This window comes from Erpetoichthys calabaricus, chromosome 1, assembly GCF_900747795.2.
Source record: "Erpetoichthys calabaricus chromosome 1, fErpCal1.3, whole genome shotgun sequence".
NCBI classification, from domain to species: Eukaryota; Metazoa; Chordata; class Cladistia; order Polypteriformes; family Polypteridae; genus Erpetoichthys; species Erpetoichthys calabaricus.
The window spans coordinates 286220865-286238698 of NC_041394.2; the positions used below are offsets into that span (position 1 = coordinate 286220865).

Below are 17834 nucleotides of genomic sequence, written 5' to 3' on the forward strand. Positions count from 1 at the left end.
GCGTATCGATATCCAAGTCTACCATAAAGTGAAGACTGCATGAAAGTAAATACAGAGGGAGCACTGCAAGGTGCAAGCCATTCATAAGCCTCAAGAATAGAAAGGCTAGATTGGACTTTGCTAAAGAACACCTAAAAAAGCCAGCACAGTTCTGGAAAAACATTGTTTACACACATGAAACCAAGATCAACCTCTACCAGAATGATGGCAAGAAAAAAGTATGGAGAAGGCGTGGAACAGCTCATTATCCAAAGCATACCACATCATCTGGCAGTGTGATGGCTTGGGCGTGCATGGCTGCCAGTGGCACTGGGACACTAGTGTTTATTGATGATGTGACACAGGACAGAAGCTGCCGAATGAATTCTGAGGTGTTCAGAGATATATTGTCTGCTCAAATCCAGCTAAATGCAGTCTAATTGATTGGGTGGCGTTTCATGATACAGATGGACAATGACCCAAAACATACAGCCAAAGCAACCCAGGAGTTTATTAAAGCAAAGAAGTGGAAAATTCTTGAATGGCCAAGTCAGTCACCTGATCTTAACCCAATTGAGCATGCATTTCACTTGTTGAAGATAAACTTTGGACAGAAAGGCCCAGAAACAAACAGCAACTGAAAGCCGCTGCAGTAAAGGCCTGGCAGAGCATTAAAAAGGAGGAAACCCAGCATCTGGTAATGTCCATGAGTTCAAGACTTCAGGTTGTCATTGCCAGCAAAGGGTTTTCAACCAAGTATTAGAAATGAACATTTTATTTCCAGTTATTTAATTTGTCCAATTACTTTTGAGCCCCTGAAATGAAGGGATTGTGTTAAAAAAAATGCTTTAGTTGCCTCACATTTTTATGCAATCGTTTTGTTCACCCCCCTGAATTAAAGCTGAAAGTCTGTGCTGAGTTGTTTTATTTAAAATTCATTGTGGTAATGTACAGAACCAAAATTAGAAAAAAGTTGTCTCTGTCCAAATATTTATGGACCTAACTGTATATAGATACTGCTGATATAATAGAAGACACTTTTGAAAATAACAATTGTCAAACCCACTTAATCCAATTCAGGTTTAGCGGTAGTTTTCTGATGTCTATACTGCCAAGATTTGGTGCAAGGCAAAAGCCATTCATTGAGGGGAGCATCAATTCATTCCGGAGCCCACTGCTTTCACAACCACAAAGGGCAAGTTTACAATTTCTAGTTAACCAAACATGCACCCATAGAATGTACAGATTCCACATAAACAACAACCTGGCAGGAAACCTGAGGACAGATGTGACACAGAATGATCATATTTGTGAAGTGTCTGATTACCATACTTAATCTTGGAATAAAAAATCATGCTTGATTTTTACTGTAAAGGAAAAGGGGAAAAAAAGTGCTTGAAACTGCCTGTCTGTTAAACTAGGACATCCTAACTTCATTAGTAGTAGCACACTTTATATTAAGAATATATAACGTTTATGTTTGTGATTTGCTCTGTGAGAACAGTTTACATATAAGAAGTGTTATTCTGTAAACCAAATGTTTACACAAGACATTTAATGATTATCTATTTTGGGACCTTTTAGATGTTATTTAATGGGTGAGGGGTATTGCTAGAATGTACCTTTTAGTTGAGTGCTCATTGGTGTGATTGAAATGTTCACCAGCTACTTTGTGTAAATGAGCCTAAGTGATAACAGGGTTGTTCTCTTAAGACTAAGCAGACTTGCAATGGCGAACCTTGCTACTCACATAGCGAGCTTCCAATGGTTGGTGCAAATAAAGGACATCCTTGGAGTTCATTAATAATGATGATAAAAAACTTTTTTTTTTTAATTTACTAAGTATTTTCTGCAACAATTACAAACACATTTCTATTTAATTAACATTTTATGTAGCACTTTCCCAAGCTCAAAGAGCTTGCCAAAAATGAAGACTTAATCCCTGTACTTCCTTTGGAATGAATAGTTCATCTGAAAAGAACAGGGAAGGGACAGATGATTTAATCAAAAATCAATGCGTCAGTTAATATTTCAGACTCAACCATGATGTGCATATTTGGGAAAGAACATTTGATGTGATCCTGTTGTAGGGTCAGAAGTAGTAGTTTAGTTATAAGTTGTTGCGACTTTTGCTTCCCAGTTCTTTCAAAAATGATCTTAGATGACTCAAATCCCATTTAAAAAAAAAAGTGTGAAGGCTAATGAAAAGTTTTTAATTAACCTGAACTGGAAACCAAATGAGAGTTCATGTTATAGCCTAATGATAATGATGCGGAGAAAGAAAAAGTGTACTGGTATTATTTAATTTTGCTAAATTCCATTTGTTTGATCAGTAGGTGCTTTGACTGAATGGTTTCTTGAATGAAAATAAAATTTACAATGATTATTGGATATGATTGTTTGCTGAGATGAACTGTAACATTCTAAAATAAATGTATGTGTGGAACTCTCTTAAGATGTCTGATTTCTTAATTTCACATTTTCTTGTAAATTAAATTTCTCCATTAAACTAACCATATAAGCATTGCTTTTAGAACAGGCAAAGTTAACCGGAAGGTCGACATAACAGCCATTCATCCACCATATTCTACCAGAAGAGGGCATTCATTGTGCCTGGAGGACATTGTAGGTTTCATCAAACAGAAGCGCACAAAAAATATTATTGTCATGGCGGGAGCTGGTATTAGTACAGCCAGTGGTATTCCAGACTTCAGGTCAGTAGACTGTATAGGGTTTTTCATATTAAAGGCAGCTTCATATTTACTCAGAGTGATATTTTGTATCATGTACTCTGTAAAAAATAATAATTTTGCCCAGAATGAGTTCTATTATTTTTGGCAGACACCTTATTGAATACGTTAATTCATCAGGAACAAGGTGATGACATTCTTTCTCATTCACACTGCCGTTTTTATGGCAACAGATAATTACAACACTGGGTGATTTTGCAGCACAGACAAAGAAGTGGAGTTTGTGCTGCAAATGTTTGTCTGGTTAAACACACTTTTGATTTAATGACCACTATGTTAATGGGATAGTTCTCCTTTCACAAGTCTTTGTGGTTTTGTGCTATTATTTTTTTCCTTTTGAAATATAAAACGTTGAGTAGTTGATAACTAAGGGTTCTTTTGCCTTTCTAATGAAATGTTTAATTAAGTGTTATACAACACTGTCATTAATATTGCTAAGGCAAGACTAGCATGTTATTTTTATAGAGAGAACTGGAATAAAATGTTTCTATGGAGCTATCAAATAATTGAATGCTTCTGTTTCAATATCCATATACAGAACTCCTGGAACTGGCCTATATGCAAACTTGAAGAAATACAATATTCCTTACCCAGAAGCTATCTTTGATATTAAATTCTTCACCTGTGACCCCAGACCATTTTTTTTGTTGGCTAAGGAACTCTATCCAGGAAAGCACAAACCTAACTATGTACACTATTTTGTGAGAATGCTACATGAAAAGGGGTTGCTGCTTCGGATGTATACCCAAAACATTGATAGCTTGGAAACAAGTAAGTGAAGTGTGAAAGAGTATGTTTTTATTCTGTCGCTTTGCAGGAAGTGTATAAAAAAGGAAGTGGTCTAGTTAGAGCAGCTGTCCTGTAGGCATGTTATGATTTCTATTGTGTCCTAATCATTTGACTGGGTTTACTTTTTTGAAGTGGCTTTTTTTTTATAGTTTATCATCATGGTTATTTCCAAGGTACACAGTTATGGCTCCCTGAGGTTACTTTACTCTAAGACAATGTTGTTTCTTGATGATAGTATATTTGTAAGCACTGTCCTTGTTTCCTCCTTTGTAGTTTTAAACTATCAGTTTAATCCAAGGCAGACCTAAATTAGTTTTAAAGCCTTGTTGATTTCTGCAGCCTTATTTAATATGGGAGGATGGCTAGGTTCAAATGACAACCAACGGGGATTAAAATAAAACACATATTTGTTACTAAAATGAGTTTTGTTTCTATGTATGTAACTGATTTTTGGAAACATGTATTGTTTAGTTTGACAGAACCAAAAAGACATTCTGTTTGCAAGACTGGCACTGTAACACCTGAAGCAAAAATATTAGGGCTGGCAATCGATTAAAAAAAATGAACTAATTAATTGCATAAATGTAGTTAATCGCACCTAACATTAAAACATGTAATTATAAAATTAGTACATAAATCATGAAGTAAATACATACTGAATCACAAAATGAATGTAGAATAAAAAAAAAAAAAATTAATGGCATACTTTAAACAATGACTTTAAACCTGAACTTCTAACAAAATGTGAGTTACTACTTGAGCAAGTACAACCTGAATTTGAATATCTTCCTAAAAGGCAAGTTGAAATGAAGGCAATAAGAAAACAAGGTCAATGTATTAATTCTCAAATTAGCAGAGCATATGAGATGCAGAAGTGTCAAAGTAAAAATGAAATGATTGAAAAGACTGTTGACTTTGAATGCACTGCTCAAGTCTGATTTAATTGTAATAATAAAGTCTTAAATGGACGTACATTACAACTTGTGTTAAAACTCGGCAAATACTATCCTCAATTCTTCACCAACATAGACAACTTGATAATTATATTCTACACAAGTGTTCTTCAACTGGTGCGTGATTTGTTTAACAGTGTAGTGCCCCTGGATCCTGACTTAAAACAGACATGCTCCTCAGGTGGCTAAGACCTGTTTGAGGATGACTGCCTGGTGAAGCTGACATAAAAGTAGCTCTGTGATCTCTGAAAGTCAGGGATTTTGTAGGATTTTGTAGGATTATAGTCAGGTCTGGAAGAGTTGCAGCCAAAAAGCCATACCTCTGACCTGGAAACAAGGCCAAGCGACTAAAGTATGCATGAAAACATAGGAACTGGGGTGCAGAAAAATGGCAGCAGGTGCTCTGGACTGATGAGTCAAAATTTGAAATATTTGGCTGTAGCAGAAGGCAGTTTGTTCGTTGAAGGGCTGGAGAGCGGTACAATAATGAGTGTCTGCAGGCAACAGTGAAGCATGGTGGAGGTTCCTTGAATGTTTGGGGCTGCATTTCTGCAAATGGAGTTGGAGATTTGGTCAGGATTCATGGTGTTCTAAATACTGAGAAATACAGGCAGATACTTATCCATCATGCAATACCATCAGGGAGGCGTATGATTGGCCCCAAATTTATTCTGCAGCAGGACAATGACCCCAAACATACAGCCAAAGTCATTAAGAACTATCTTCAGCGTAAAGAAGAACAAGAAGTCCTGGAAGTGATGGCATGGCCCCCACAGAGCCCTGATCTCAACATTGAGTGTGTCTGGGATTACATGAAGAGACAGAAAGATGTGAAGAAGCCTACATCCACAGAAGATCTGTGGTTAGTTCTCCAAGAAGTTTGGAACAGCCTACCAGCCGAGTTCCTTCAAAAACTGTGTGCAAGTGTACCTAGAAGAATTGATGCTGTTTTGAAGGCAAAGGGTGGTCACACCAAATATTGATTTGATTTAGATTTCTTTTTTGTTCATTCACTGCATTTTGTTGATTGATGAAAATAAATGATTAACACTTCCATTTTTGAAAGCATTCTTTGTTTACAGCATTTTTTCACACCTGCCTAAAACTTTTGCACAGTACTATCTATATGTGATATGACATTTATTCGATCTTCTTACAGAAACATAAAATGGAAAGAAGAGAGCATAATTTTCACCTTCGTAACTTTTCTTCAGCAATTCACCTATGCCTGTATTTATAAATCAAGAAAATGAACACCAGTGCTACATACTGACATGTGGCATATCATTGTGAACCATGTAATATGAAATTTTAAACCTTTAAATGAACATTCATAAAATTTTTAATGGTAGTATATACAATAAATACAGTACTGGATATGTAATTCTTTAGGTACACACTTTTTTGTATTATTGTTTTGTAATGTAAAAAAAAAAAAAAAAAAAATACATGAAAACGCTACCCTGACCAAAGCACTGCCTGAGTTAGTGCTAACCCTGAATGTGACAATATTTTTGAATGCGTCATATGACACATTAATCACAAAAATTAACGTGTTAACTTTCTCAGGCCTTAAATGATATACAGGTCAAATCCCATTATAACAAATACCAAAGTAATGAAATTTTCAGAATAACGAATATTTTTTGTTGGCCCGAACAAACGCTCATACAACATCATGTTAAACAAATTTTAACTAAATGTAAATTTCAGTAAAACAAGTTTTTTTTTTTTAACCAAAAATGACCACTGAAGATGACAAGTACTTTCCAAGCCGAGACTTAGGAACCCTGCAACAGGCTGTCTCAAAGAAAGAGACAGTCTGTTGTAAAATTTGCAGTCTCGGGGAGGCTCAGTGAGAGGGTAAGCGTAACTTCATACAAGTGTAGCCAAATTCCGAGTCAGTGCTTCACCTAGTAAATGTGTGGGTAGATGTGTTGTGTGCAGATACTATACAATTCAAGTTTCATTGTGGTTTTTTAAGTTTTCTTTGAGATTACAAAAAACAAGTGAGAAATTATGTCAGTTTATGCTGAAACAAAAATTAATGATCCTGGAAAAAGATGATTCCAGAATGAAGAAAAGTAATGTGGCGAAAGCATTTGGAATCACAGCTTCATCTTCCTCTAAGGTCTCATTTTCAAATAAAATATTTTTGCAGTTTAAGAAGTGCTGTTTTTTTTTTATATATATATATATATATAATATATATATATATATATATATATATATATATATACAGGTATTGTAAAGCATGGGTCACAGAGTTGTGCAAGAGACAGGAAGCAGAGTTCAGGTTTTCAAGGAACATACAGGTACAGTGGAACCTCGGTTCACGAACGTCTCGGTACACGTACAAATCGGTTTACGACCAAAAAATTCGCCAAACTTTTTTGCCTCGGTTCACGACCACACACTTGGTATACGAACAAGCCAGGTTCCCTTTCGGTTTGTACATGTTCAGTCTCCCCCGGTGCATTTCCTGTGCAGCAAGCAAAAGAGAGAGCGAGAGAGCGCGACACACACACAGCGAGAGAGAGACAGACGCGCACACACACACAGGCAGCACGAGAGAGAGAGAGCCGCACACACACACAGGCAGCACGAGAGAGAGAGCCGCGCACACACACAGGCAGCACGAGAGAGAGAGCCGCGCACACACACAGGCAGCACGAGAGAGAGACAGACGCGCACACACAGGAGCGGGCTAGAGAGACACACACACAGGCGCTCCATGCTCGCAAAAGAGAGACATACGCACACACATGAGAGAGAGAGAGACGCATAAGGTAGAGAAGACTTGTTTTTGTTTTCAGTTCTGTTTACAGTGATGGGTTCGTAGCCTGCATTGTTGCAATGTTACTTTTCTTGATGGTTTATTAAAGTACGGATTTTTCAAATGTTCATTTTTTCCCCTGTGCTTAAAACTCATTAAAAAAAAAGTGTTCCTAGCACTATAGCACGAACTATTGCAGTGTTAGTTTTCTCTGTTGTTCAAGGTTTTCTCAGTGTTATTCAATGTTTTTACATTTAGTTTACTATTACGCTGTGCATTCTATGGTGTAATTAACTATATTTGTGCTTAAAAATTAAAAAACATATATATTTACATACAGTTCGTACAGTCTGGAACGGATTAATTGTATTTGCATACAATCTTATGGGGGAAATTGCTTCGGTTCACGACCAAATCGGTTTATGACCAGAGTTTTGGAACGAATTATGGTTGTGAACCGAGGTTCCACTGTATTTTATTACCATAGAGAGAAGGTAGATACAGTCTCAAGACTTCATTCAATATAGGAGCCGTTAGAAACCGCAACACGGGCAAGTGTCCTGCTTTAGCTCCCATCTTCAGATTAAAAGAACACCAGTGGCTCAAAATCGTTGCTGTAGCAGATGTGGTCTGGTGAAGAGAGTTCCGGAGAGTGCAAGGAAGAACAGTGTGCCCAGTGTAAAATGTTCTAAACATTTTGCGACAAGCACGTTACACAGTTAGCCTGATCCTGCAGGGGACGACCAATTTCCCCATGGTTTATTGTTTACCAGATGCAGCAGACCACCTACAGAGCTGTCCTTGCACTGATGCCATTAGAGATGGCAAATCGCAGGCAACCCCGGTTACGTATTTTCCCCATATTCATTATAACAAAATTTTGTTATAACAAAATATTTTTATGAACCCATGAGTTTTGTTACACACACACACAAACAGGTGGAATCCTGTTGTATGTATGAATGTGTGTATATATAATATATTGGGTGGGTGGTGTAAAGACAGTCTCAAAAACAAACAGAGTTTGGGACGCCAACCAGGTTGCCCCTTTTATCGCCTCCAGACAAACTTAACGTTTCGATAAACTGAAAAGAAAATGTGCAACTCCCCAGACTGAGAATCTTAGAAATAGAAACAGAAAACAACTTTGTTTAGTGTTGCTAAGACAGTGCTCCATCCTGTAGTAGGCTCTGGTCTTCAAAAGATGCCTTCTCCTGGGACTTCAGGTTTTATGGTTGCCGGACTGGAAGGGGCAGGAACTAGGTGCCCTTATTGGGCAGTTTCTCTGCACTGTGAGGGAAGAAGAACAAGAAAATAAGGTTAGCAGTAGCACCCCTCTCGTCTTGGTGGGGTATTGCATTCTTGAACTAAATCTGTGGAAAAATCCATCAACGCGCATGCTTGACTATATCTGTATATACATACACACATGCTGTATGTACACTGTATGGATAAAAGTATTGGAATGCCTGACCATTACACCAACATGGACTTCAGTGACATTGCATTCAAATACATAGACTTTATTATGGAGTTGGTCCCCCCCTTTGCAGCTATAACGGCTTCCACTCTTCTTGGAAGGCTTTCCAAAAATTTTTTGAGTGTTTCTGTGAGAATTTGTGCCCTTTCATTCTGTAGAGCATTTATGAGGTTGGGCACTGATGTTGGACGAGAAGGCCTGGCTTGCAATCTCTACTCCAGTTCATCCTAAAGGTGTTCAGTGGGCTTAAGGTTCAGGCACTGTGCGGCCAGTCAAGCTCTTCCACACCAATCTCATCCAACCGTGCCTTTATGGACCTAGCTTTGTGCACAGGGGCACAGCGTGCTGGAAGGTAAAAGGGCCTTCCCCAAACTGTTTCCACAAAGTTGGAAGCATAGCATTGTCCAAAATTTCTTTGTATGCTGAAGCATTAAGATAGTCCTTCACTGGAAGGAAGGGGCCTAGCCCAGGGGTAGGCAACGTCGGTCCTGGTGAGCCGCAGTATGTGCAGGTTTTTGTTCCAACCCAGTTCCTTAACGAGAACTCAATTATTGCTGATGAAGCACATATTGCTTAAGTGACATTTTGATGCTTCATTTTAGTGGTCTCGCTTGTTAAGGTTCTCCAACCTTAATTGCTTATTTCAATCTTAAACTGCTGCATTCAGTGTTTTAATTGCTCCTTATTAGCAATAAGATGTAAAAGACAAAGCAGCCAGCAGTTCTCCAGCTAGCTTTTTTCCAATTACATCTGTGTGTGTTCATCATGCATTTGATTTAATAAAACACTTAATAGAAAAATGTGACAGACTGAAAATGATCTGTTTTAGGCTTCATATCATTTGGATGATATCTTTGGAAAGGAAAAAAATCTACGATATAAGAGCCTTACATTGCACAGACTAACAAGCCATAAAATTAAATAAGGTCTGAGATTGGCAATGATTGGTTTCTAATTAAGCAATTGGGTTGGAATGAAAACCTGTAGCCACTGCGGCTCACCAGGACCGACGTTGCCTACCCCTGGCCTAGCCCAAACCCTGAAAAACAGCCCCACACCATCATTCCTCCTCCACCAAACTTCACAGTTGACACAATGCAGTCAGCCAGGTAATGTTCTCCTGGTATCTGCCAAACCCAGACTCACCCATCTGACTGCCAGACAAAAAACTGATTTGTCACAGTCGAGTGGTGGTGTACTTTATATCACCCCATCCGATGCTTGGCATTGTACTTGGAAATGTGAGGCTTGCATGCAGCTACTTGGCTGTGGAAACCCATTCCACTCTTCAGCTATGGAATCTGCAGAGAGTTGGCGACTTTTATGCACCATGCACCTTAGCAGTCATTGACTCCCCTCTGTCACTTTACGTGGTCTTCCGTTTCATGGCTGAGTTGCTGTTGTTCCTAAACGCTTCCACTTTCCAATAATACCACTTAACAGATGACCATGGAATATCCAGCAGGAATGAAATTTTACAAACCGTCTTATTGCAAAGGTGGCGTCCTATCAAAGTTCCACACTTAAAGTCACTGAGCTCTTCGGAATGACCCATTTTGTTTCACAAATGTTTGTAAATGGAAACTGCATGACTAAGTGCTCGATTTTATACACCTGTGGCAATAGGTCTGATTGAAACACCCGAGGTTGATAATTAAGGGGTGTGTCCCAATACTTAGGTCATAGGTCTGGTTTAAAATAAGCCCTCAGCCTCACTTCGGAGTTGGGAGGCAGTGGGCAACACTCAACAGGAGGAGCAGAAGGTGAGAAAGAGTATTCATTTGTTTTGTAATTGTGGTTTTGTTGATTGTGCACACTTAGTGAGGTATTTCATTGTAATAAAATCCTTCATTTGAACACGGGACTGTGTTGGATGATATTGTGTCTGAGGTTTCGGGCTCATTGGTACCACTTTGTGGTTACAATATATTATATTGGTAGTGTATACCTTCCACGGAAGCCATCTTCACTTTAGTGAAGTCCAGAGCCTTGAAGAAAGACATTGTAATGTTTGTAAGATCAAATCTCTTTCTTCCTGCTCCCTGCAGACAGGCAGTGGTTAAATAATCCGAATGGGACACATCCTCCCATGGATCAATATTCATCATTAGTAACTTGATACATGAGAAACTACAACAGAAATATAAAAACCGTTCATAAATGAATCATGAAATTTGTTCTCTGCTCAAAATGAATGCACTCTTGTGTTCATTGGGTATCATACAGGATCTGCCACTGGTAGACATGTCCAAAAAAAACAAAACAAGACAAACCTTTAGCCCTATAAATGAATGTTCTAAAAATACCATTGTAGCTGCGTTTTCCCAGAGTTTCCAAAATTCAGCAGCTCCAACACAAAAATGGGATTCAACAAAGGCCTGATGAGCAGAAATGATTCCACAGACAAAATATCTTAGTTTTTTAAGTGTTTAGTTAAGTTTCAAAGTAAAACAGTTCACACAAAAAAGAAAATTAAAATAGCAAAAAAAAGGAAAAGTTTATAATAAGAAAAATTCAGTTCTAAGCTTATCTTGTTACATCTTAAATCATTACTAATCACTTAATTTCTGAACCATTTCAAAACGGTCAGAAAACTGTATGCTTATCTCATTTCATATTGAAAATGGGTCTTTCAACTCCCTGTTTACTGGGATTTGCTCTAAACACAACAAGAGCTTATTATCACACTGTTTCTCGGTTATAGCAAGAAGGTTCTATCTCTTACTAACTTATAGGGGGAAAAGACTATACCATTGTCTATGACTATGGAAGAAATTATATTCTATTCAAATTAAGCAAACATTAATATGAGTTTAACTCAAAACGTTAACTTTCTAAGATTGGCTCTTACAACCACTATCACACATCTGGGTTCAGATATATTATCAGAGGAATAAATGTTTTTAAATGGTAGGTAGTCTTTTTTTTTTTTGGATTAATTTTAAAACTAAAAGTGATAGCTATTAGAATCTAGATATAAGCCATGTGGCACATAACCTGTTTTTCACTTTCTTCACTGGAGATATCTAGTGACATACATTTTTTTTTCTTTTGCAAAGAAAGGTGTAATCCACTTTGCTTGGGATATTTGAAACAGCTGATTATTAAAGAGTGGCATTTTAGGTCACTTTAACTGCAAATTATGAAGACTGTCAACAATGAAGGTTAAACTGTATTGTCTTTATTATTCGTATTTTTGTTGCACAGAGATGGAGATAATTGTGTCCGCTCCCCAATGTTCCAGTGATAAATGTATATTTTATGTACCCAAAACTATTGCTTGATTTTTGAAGTACCATACTATTGTACAGGGTTCTTAACTGGCTAAGTGATTAGTAAACAATTTAAGAAAAAAGGAACATTTTAGTATTAAGTTGAAGTTTCAAGAACATTCTAGTATTAAGTAGGAGTTTCTATTATAGCCCTTTCTGATGACAGAGTCTTAGCAGAAACAAATGAAAGGTGGTGAAAAGCCAGCAGTGGCCACCATTACCAGATATTCCTCAATGTCTTAAACTGACAAATGAATCTGAACAGCTGAAGGTGGGGGATCTGTTAACAGAAAGGGCGACATCCATCCCTCTTTGATGTCCTTATGGAAAAAGGTAAAGAAAAGTATTTGCCGCATCTCAACAAGCCACCAGGACATTGGATAGATGATCTAATCTTAAATAAATTTTTTGACCTGTCGGCACACGACAGTAGTGAATGACACAGCTAAAAAAGGAATAACTCTCATTGAAAAGTACAGTGACATACTGACAAAGGATAAGGAACAGAAACAGTTTATTCTTTGACTGGCCACAAACCATCACAAGGGGTTTCCAATGTAATCAAAGACAGTGCTAATGTTGTAGACCTGCAAATTATGGAACAGCTGTCTGCTGTTCAGTTCAAATGATATAACTGCTAAATGGAGTGACATCTAAATATTGTTGTTTATTTTGGTAAACATTTCACATGTTATAAATATAATAAAACATAACACTAGCCTTGTGGAGAACTTGAATCTGTTAGGTTTTTGGACCACCGTAATATATTGGTCAGTTAGTCAGTCATGTCTGTCCATTCATCTCCTGAAAATGCTGTCCATCATTTTGTCCATCTGTCACTCCCCCTCCTGTGTGTACAATGGATGGAGAGCAGGCGAATTGAAGGGAACGGCAGAACACGGTGCACGATGGGCAAGGGAATTGCCACCCAGGCTCAGTGGGTTGGTTTTGATGGTGAGATGCAGGAGAAAGGATGAGGAAGACAGATGGAAGGAAGAGCCTGCACAAAGGAGTTATATACATACATACAGTAGACCCCCGCAAAGTCGTGGCCTCAGTCATTCGCAGATTTTTCCTTAGAACCTATCTAATAATTGTTAGCGGAAACCGCAAATATCCTCCGCAATTTTTATGGCTTTTTTCGTGGCAATACAGTAATGTAGAGAGACCAGGAAGCAACTGTAGAGGAAAACATGGCTTGGGATGGTGAAAGTAGCCAATAGAATTTGAAACTGCAACTCCCAGCAGTGGCTCTGATTGGTCTTCTTCTCAGGGTGCTGGGGCTGTTGGGGTCGAAGGATGTCAGTGCGGCTTTTAAAAAGGGGGCAGGTGACCAAAAGCAAATTAAAAGGTAATTTGTGTTTCAAGTTCCTGTCTGTCTGCCTGCCTTCTGTTGGGTTACCTGTACTTATTCATTTTGTCCTGCATCGTTTCGTGGTTAACGTGTGGATTGTCTGCCGTTTGCCTGTGTACATGAGGACTGTAAGTGGATTCATGGCCATCCTACAAAGAAAGGACCCGTCCACCCGTCTTCATCATTTCAGGAACTAGCGGTAGGACTATCTATTTTCATCATTACATTTCATCCGTTGCCGTTTTTCATGATTTACTGTGTGTGTTTTGTTGGTGCTTTGTTGTATTTAATGTGTAATTGCTGTACGGGGAACAGGGGTGGTATCGTTGTTTTCATTTATTTCATTTGTTTTCATTACATTCTTTATTTGCTGTTTGATTACCGGTTTGCTTTGTTTTTGTCTCTGTTTGTGAGTATGTGCAGGTCGGGCCAAGGCTGGGTGCGTCCCTGGAATCTCCACCATAAAAATAAACTGGACCACTACAGATTATTCATTTCTTCTTGCTGCTGATTGCCTGTGATGCATCTCCAGCTGAGTGTTCTTGTGTTTTCTGTTTTGTTCCTCTTAAACCTTAAACCGCCACAACCAGCAATAGTCGTTTCCCATTGCCATTTGCGAGCACTCAGGAGCTGATCAGTCAGTGCCGTACATTTATTGAGCAGCCACCTCATGACCTCTGCCAGCCCCTTGTGAGCAGGAGGGCTGAACTCACCCCTAGAAGACACGGATGCTATTTAAAAAACCCCTCTTAAAAAACGCTGATAGACTACCTTCACATTGCTCCCTTACTTGCTGGGCTTACTTACGGCTGCTCTGTCGCGTGATATGCTTCTCGCCAGACGCTACGCTTACTTAATAGCCTGAGCAGCACCTGTCCTTTTTGGCTGATTGCTAAAGTTTCTCTCTTCTCCTCCCCCAGACATCCTCTGCTCCTGTTGGGGGTCCCGCTCCCGTTGTGCTCCCCTATGATGTTTGTCTATTCTTTAATCGAGAACTAGCTGCATACTGAGCTCGTTTTTACTTCTGAAAGAGACATGTTTAATTGAATAAAGTTCCTGTCTCTACAATCTTCTGTGTTTCTGTGCAATTCTGTGACCCAAGTGTGACACCCTGCAGCACTGCAGGCTCACTGTCCCTGGAATTGAGCCACTGCACTAGACTAGCCTGCAAGCATCAGCGCGTACCTCTGTGTGCTTGTGTGCAGCCAGTTCAAGCGCAGTTGGCTCAGTGATTTGCTGAATTTCATCAATGGCGTCAGTTGCACCTTGTAAATATTGTTCCAGTAGTTTTTTTAAATAGTTTTTACAGTTCATTAGCAGTGTGTAAAATGATCAGTGTTGCAGTAATTGTGATGCTCTTAGCATGGAAAAAAATGTGTTCCATTAAAATTTCACTTTTTAAGTAAATGTCACAATTCACAAAGAAAAAGTGCAGCAAAAAAGTATTTAGCGTCCAGGGATGCATTAACCCCAAGTATGTAGAAGTTTAAGGTTTAAAGCCCCAAGATGCCGCCGAAACGCCCTGCACCTTTTTTTTTAATTATATTTTTATTTTATTAATTTTCATTGTAATCATTCCATACAAACAGATCAATTTATAACCCAACAAATTTGAAGACTAATCAAACCCCACCCCTGAGAAGGAGAGCTTAGCTAAAGGAAAATTGCTTAAGGCTTTTTAATAAGGCAACATTAAACAAAAGAAAGGGAGAAGTAAATATCTATGTAAATAAGAGATGGAGAAGGGAGTTAAATGCGGTAATAGTTATTTCTCTTATTCTAAAATAATATTGATTAAATCCTGCCATGTTTTGAAAAAATTTTGTACAGATCCTCTGAGAATTTGATTTTTTCCAATTTCAAATAATATAAAACATCGGTTTCCCACTGACTTATAAGAGGAGAATTAGGATTCTTCCAATTTAACAAAATAAGTCTGCGTGCCAAAAGTGTAGTGAATGCAATCACCGTTTGCTTGTCCTTCTCCAATTCAAGTCCATCTGGAAGAACACCGAACACAGCTGTTAATGGGTTAGGAGGGATTGTGATACCAAGGCTGTCTGAGAGGCACTTAAAAATTTTTGTCCAAAATGATGTTAGTTTGGTGCAGGCCCAAAACATGTGACCCAGTGAGGCAGGAGCTTGGTTGCAGCGTTCGCAGGTTGGATCCTGCCCTGGAAACATTTTGGACAGTTTTAAGCGAGACAGATGGGCTCGATATATAATTTTTAGTTGAATAATTCTATGCTTTGCGCATATAGAACTCAAGTGAATTCTCCGCTTTGCTACCTTCCACTCCTTTTCTGATATATTGATTAAGAGATCTTCTTCCCAATGTCCTCTTGGGTCTTTGAAAGGTAGGGACTCTAATAAGATTTTATATATTGCGGAAATAGTGTTTGTTTCCTCGAAATTGAGCAGTATTTTTTCCAGCAAGGTGGGGGAAATCGGGCAATTTCTGTTTAACAAAATTTCTAATTTGAAGATAGTAAAAGAAATGTGTAGCTGGGAGGTTGAATTTTGAACGTAATTGTTCAAAAGATGTAAATATGTTGTCTATATAAAGATCTCTGAGCATTTTAATCCCAAAACTTTTCCAGGTATTAAAAACTGGATATACTTGCGAAGGTTGAAAGAGGTGGTTCTCTTGCAGAGGTGCCACTGATAAAAGATTTTCCATCTTAAAATGCTTTCTAATTTGGTTCCATATTCTGAGTGAGTAAAGCACAATTGGGTTATTAGTATATTTGCGATAACTTTCATTTATTGGAGAGCAGAGCAGGGAATATAAAGAAGTACTATAGGATTTTACTTCTATTGCGGACCAAGCCTGTGTAAGTTCATTTATTTGTGTCCAGGTTTTTATGGCTTGTATGTTTGCTGCCCAGTAATAAAACTGAAAATTAGGTAAAGCCATGCCACCTTCTGCCTGAGGTCTTTGTAGGGTCGCTCTTCGGATACGTGGGTGTTTTGAGTTCCAAATGAATGAGGTTATTGTTGAATCTAACTGTTTAAAAAATTATTTATTGATATATATTGGAATGTTTTGAAATAAAAAGAGAAGTTTAGGAAGGATATTCATCTTAACAATGTTAATTCTTCCGGCTAGAGTGAGATGAAGGGTTGACCATCTATGCAAGTCTTGCTTAATTTTTTCCATACAGACACCAAAATTTTGTTGATAAAGAGCTTTATGTTTACTTGTGATATTTACCCCTAGGTATTTAAACTGATCTGCTATGGTAAAAGGTAGGGTGTCTAATCTAATATTATATGCTTGTGAATTCACTGGAAAGAGTATACTTTTATTCAGATTAATTCTAAGACCAGATATCTTTTGAAATTCTGTTAGTGCTGTTAAAACAGCGGGGACAGTGTTTTCTGGGTCTGATATATATAAGACCATATCATCTGCATATAGAGAAATTTTCTGTTCCAGTCCTTCTCTGACAATCCCCTTTATCTGATAAGAATTTCGGCAGTGAACCGCCAGTGGTTCAATAGCTATTGCAAACAACAGTGGCAACAAGGGACATCCTTGTCTGGTACCATGTTCTAGTTTAAAGTAGTCTGAGCAAATGTTATTAATACAAACTGAAGCTTCTGGATTGGTATACAGTAGTTTGATCCATGCACAAATATTCGGGCCAAACCCAAATTTCTCCAATGCAGTGAAAAGGTAATTCCATTCAATCATATCAAATGCTTTTTGTGCATCTAATGATAGTAATATCTCTGGGGTGTTTGATTTTGCTGGTGAATATATAACATTAAACAAGCGTCGGAGATTTGAAGATAGGTGTCGGCCTTTAATAAATCCAGTTTGATCTTGTGATATTACCGAGGGCAGCACTTTCTCCATCCTTCTAGCTAGGATTTTTGAGAGTATCTTAACATCGATGATTTCTTCTCCATTCTTGTTGGTGATTACTGGTATTGCATTGTGAACTTCTTGTTTATGAATTTGTTGAGCTAAAAGCTTATTAGCTTTTTCTCTGTGTTCATAGTAATGCTGTCTAGACTTATAAATAAGTTGTTCAGTTTCTTTAGTTAAGATGTTAAGTTCTGTATGCAGGGCCTGCCTTTTCCTGTGGAGAACTTAATTTGGACGCCTGGCTTGTTCATCTATTCTAGTAATTTCATTTCTTAGCTCTGACACTTTCTTGGTTTCTAATTCATTTCTGTGGGAAAGATATGAAATAATCTGTCCTCTTAAGAAGGCCTTTAGAGTTTCCCAGAGTGTTCCTGCAGAAACCTCTGTGGACGTGTTTGTCTCTAGGAAGAAGCTGATTTGTTTGGATATAAATTCTGTGCAGTTCTCGTCTGCCAATAAAAGAGGGTTAAGACGCCATCTGCAAGGTGAGTGTGAGGGGCTTATTGATTTTAGCTCCAAGACTAGAGGGGCATGGTCAGAGATAACAATTGTGTCATATTTGCATGATTTAATTGTAGGCAGGAAATTATTATCTATAAAAAAAATA

At 38.1% G+C, this 17834-nt stretch overlaps 2 protein-coding genes across 4 annotated transcripts in view; both read left to right on the forward strand.

Annotated features, from left to right (window-relative positions):
* Positions 1 to 17834, forward strand: part of LOC114662582 (NADH-cytochrome b5 reductase 3-like) — a 1047486-nt gene that overhangs the window by 473320 nt on the left and 556332 nt on the right. The gene's annotated exons all lie outside the window — the stretch shown is intronic.
* Positions 1 to 17834, forward strand: part of si:dkey-103i16.6 (uncharacterized protein LOC557125 homolog) — a 104814-nt gene that overhangs the window by 77956 nt on the left and 9024 nt on the right. For both annotated transcript variants that reach the window (XM_028816076.2, XM_028816083.2), the window contains exons 3-4: positions 2514 to 2693; positions 3268 to 3500. In XM_028816076.2, the coding sequence (XP_028671909.2) occupies positions 2514 to 2693; positions 3268 to 3500 (413 nt within the window). The remainder of the gene's footprint in view (positions 1 to 2513; positions 2694 to 3267; positions 3501 to 17834) is intronic.